Source organism: Gadus morhua, chromosome 22 (genome assembly GCF_902167405.1).
Source record: "Gadus morhua chromosome 22, gadMor3.0, whole genome shotgun sequence".
NCBI lineage: Eukaryota > Metazoa > Chordata > Actinopteri > Gadiformes > Gadidae > Gadus > Gadus morhua.
Genome location: NC_044069.1, coordinates 2,421,304 through 2,423,803, shown reverse-complemented (window position 1 = coordinate 2,423,803; position 2,500 = coordinate 2,421,304). Strand labels below are relative to the sequence as shown.

The window sequence follows — 2,500 nt, the reverse complement described above, 5'->3', positions numbered from 1 at the left end:
CTGTCAACTCCTCATTCATATATTAGATTGTATATTTTAATACTTCTGGCATTATATACCTATGTGTGTATTGTGAAATTTAATTCTTTCCATATATCTTTATTTTGTTTATCGCGTTACTTCATAAGGTGACGTGACGTGGCACGATGGGCGTGGCCTCCGCGACGGACGGAATGTAAACAGCTAGCCTAGCATGTTAGCATGCCCCGTCACTCACTGGGGGCCGAACCCACAACCGAGCAGGAGCTAGCAGTCAGTATATGGATGTAAATCGGCAGAATCGCGGCTCCAGCAGTAAGTGAGAGTGGATGTGACGGACCTGGTGTCGGAGCGGACCAGTGAAGGTTTAACAGCTGACGGCTTGGTTAGCTGGGAGGCTAATGCTAGCTAGTGGAAGTTGTGGGGAAGAATGACAACACTCTTCATCCACTGACCGGAAGCCGCTACTATTGACCAGTCCATATATGGTGTAGATTTATCTATATTATAGAGATATATCTATAGAATAAGCAATTTCTCTAAGTGACTGACACTTTGTCTGCTGTGGATCATGAAGCCTGAATAAAACAGGTAATGATGCTGTCTGCCTGTAGGTCTATCTGTCTGTATGTGTCAACAGTAAAGTCATGGCTGAGTGACAGTACTAAACACATTATCTGCACACTATCACACTCACTGTACTACGATCCATACTACACACTATAATACAAACTACCGTCCACACTTCTACACAATACACACTATAATAAACACTATACTACACATTAAATTACACACTACACTAGCATACACCCTACACACAATAATACACACTGCACTACGCTACACTCTTTAATACATACTGCACTACGCACTACACTATACTACACACTATACTACACTATTGTGATGGGTTAGTGGTGTGCTGGGTTAGGGTTGGTGTTGTGCTGGGTTAGGGTTGGTGTTGTGGTGGGTTAGTGGTTTGATGGGATGGTTAGTGACTGGTTAGTGGTGTGATGGGTGACTGTCCCATTTTGTCAACAGAGTGTCAAAACCGTCGGCCCCGCGTCTCCTGGTGCCATGGAAACCGGAAGCCACGCCCCTCCCCTGGTCGGGGACAACCAACATGAAGACCCCGCCCACAACCTCACGCCAGACAAAGTCCTGAAACAGGAAGTGACACGCTTGCCTGAAGTACTTCCTGTGGCCACTGAGTGTCCCGTCGCCACCGTGGAGGAAGATGAGCTCTCTGTTGAGGAGAGGCAGGACATAGGTGAGGACCTAGGGGAGGACCTAGGTGAGGACCTAGGGGAGGTAGTAGATGTTGAAGTTAATTTGTCTTTGGTTATTTATCGGGTGTGGGACCAAAGACACCTCTCAGCTCCTCACTTCTCTGCTCCTCACCTGTATGCTCCTTACCTGTCCTCCACTCCTCACCTGTCTGCTCCTTACCTGTCCTCCGCTCCTCACCTGTCTGCTCCTCACCTGTCCACTCCTCACCTGTCTGCTCCTCACCTGTCTGCTCCTCAGCTGTCCTCCGCTCCTCACCTGTCTGCTCCTCACCTGTCTGCTCCTCACCTGTCTGCTCCTCACCTGTCCTCCGCTCCTCACCTGTCCTCCGCTCCTCACCTCTCTGCTCCTCACCTCTCTGCTCCTCACCTGTCTGCTCCTCACCTGTCTGCTCCTCACCTGTCTGCTCCTCACCTGTCTGCTCCTCACCTGTCCTCCGCTCCTCACCTGTCTGCTCCTCACCTGTCTGCTCCTCACCTGTCCGCTCCTCACCTGTCCTCCGCTCCTCACCTGTCTGCTCCTCACCTGTCCGCTCCTCACCTGTCCTCTGCTCCTCACCTGTCCTCCGCTCCTCACCTGTGGCTCCTCCCCTGACAGGTGGGTACCTGGATGTGAAGGAGAGCTCACCTGTGCTCACAGCAGGCGTGTCTCCGGAGCCGCGCCCCTCCAGCGTCTCGGCCTCCGTCTCCGTCCCCAGCCCGGAGCTGTCGGCGGGGAGCGAGGCCGCAGGAAAGTGCCTGGATGACGAGGCGCTGCCCCCCGCCCTCTCCGCCCTGGCCCTGGGGGGGGCGGCGGCCTCCGCTGAGCGGCCCTGTCCACAGGGGGCCGACGCCCGCCCAGAGTCCGGCACCACAGGTGAGTTTGGGGTCCATCGGTCGCACCGTTGGTCAAACGCGTGTTACCTGTATTAAGCGCTGACTGAGTTGCGTTTGGTTGTAGTTCCCGGGTCGTCCACAGGGGGCGGCGGCGCGGCCATGCCGGCATACTACCTGGTGAAGTGGATCACCTGGAAGGAGAAGAAGACTCCCATCATCACCCAGAGTGAGAACGGGCCCTGCCCCCTGCTGGCCATCATGAACACGCTGTTCCTCCGCTGGAAGGTAACCAATACGTACTACTACTAGTAGTACTACTAATGATCCTAGTACTACTACTAGTATTACTGCCACCTGCTGGCCATCATGAACACGCTGTTCCTCCGCTGGAAGGTAACCAATACGTACTACTACTA

The 2,500-nt window shown here is 53.6% G+C and overlaps 1 protein-coding gene across 5 annotated transcripts in view; it reads left to right on the top strand.

Moving 5' to 3' along the window:
- The first annotated feature begins 139 nt into the window (after nt 1–139).
- Nucleotides 140–2,500, top strand: part of mindy1 (MINDY lysine 48 deubiquitinase 1) — a 7,693-nt gene continuing 5,332 nt past the window's right edge. The window contains exons 1-5 of one of the 5 annotated variants that reach the window (XM_030346611.1): nt 151–294; nt 557–570; nt 1,024–1,252; nt 1,867–2,124; nt 2,209–2,369. In XM_030346611.1, coding sequence (XP_030202471.1) covers nt 1,060–1,252; nt 1,867–2,124; nt 2,209–2,369 — 612 coding nt within the window. In that variant the 5' untranslated portion in view covers nt 151–294; nt 557–570; nt 1,024–1,059. Of the gene's footprint in view, nt 571–1,023; nt 1,253–1,866; nt 2,125–2,208; nt 2,370–2,424; nt 2,478–2,500 lie in introns of those variants that run through there. The other 4 variants (XM_030346610.1, XM_030346612.1, XM_030346609.1 and 1 more) reach the window with 4 other exon arrangements.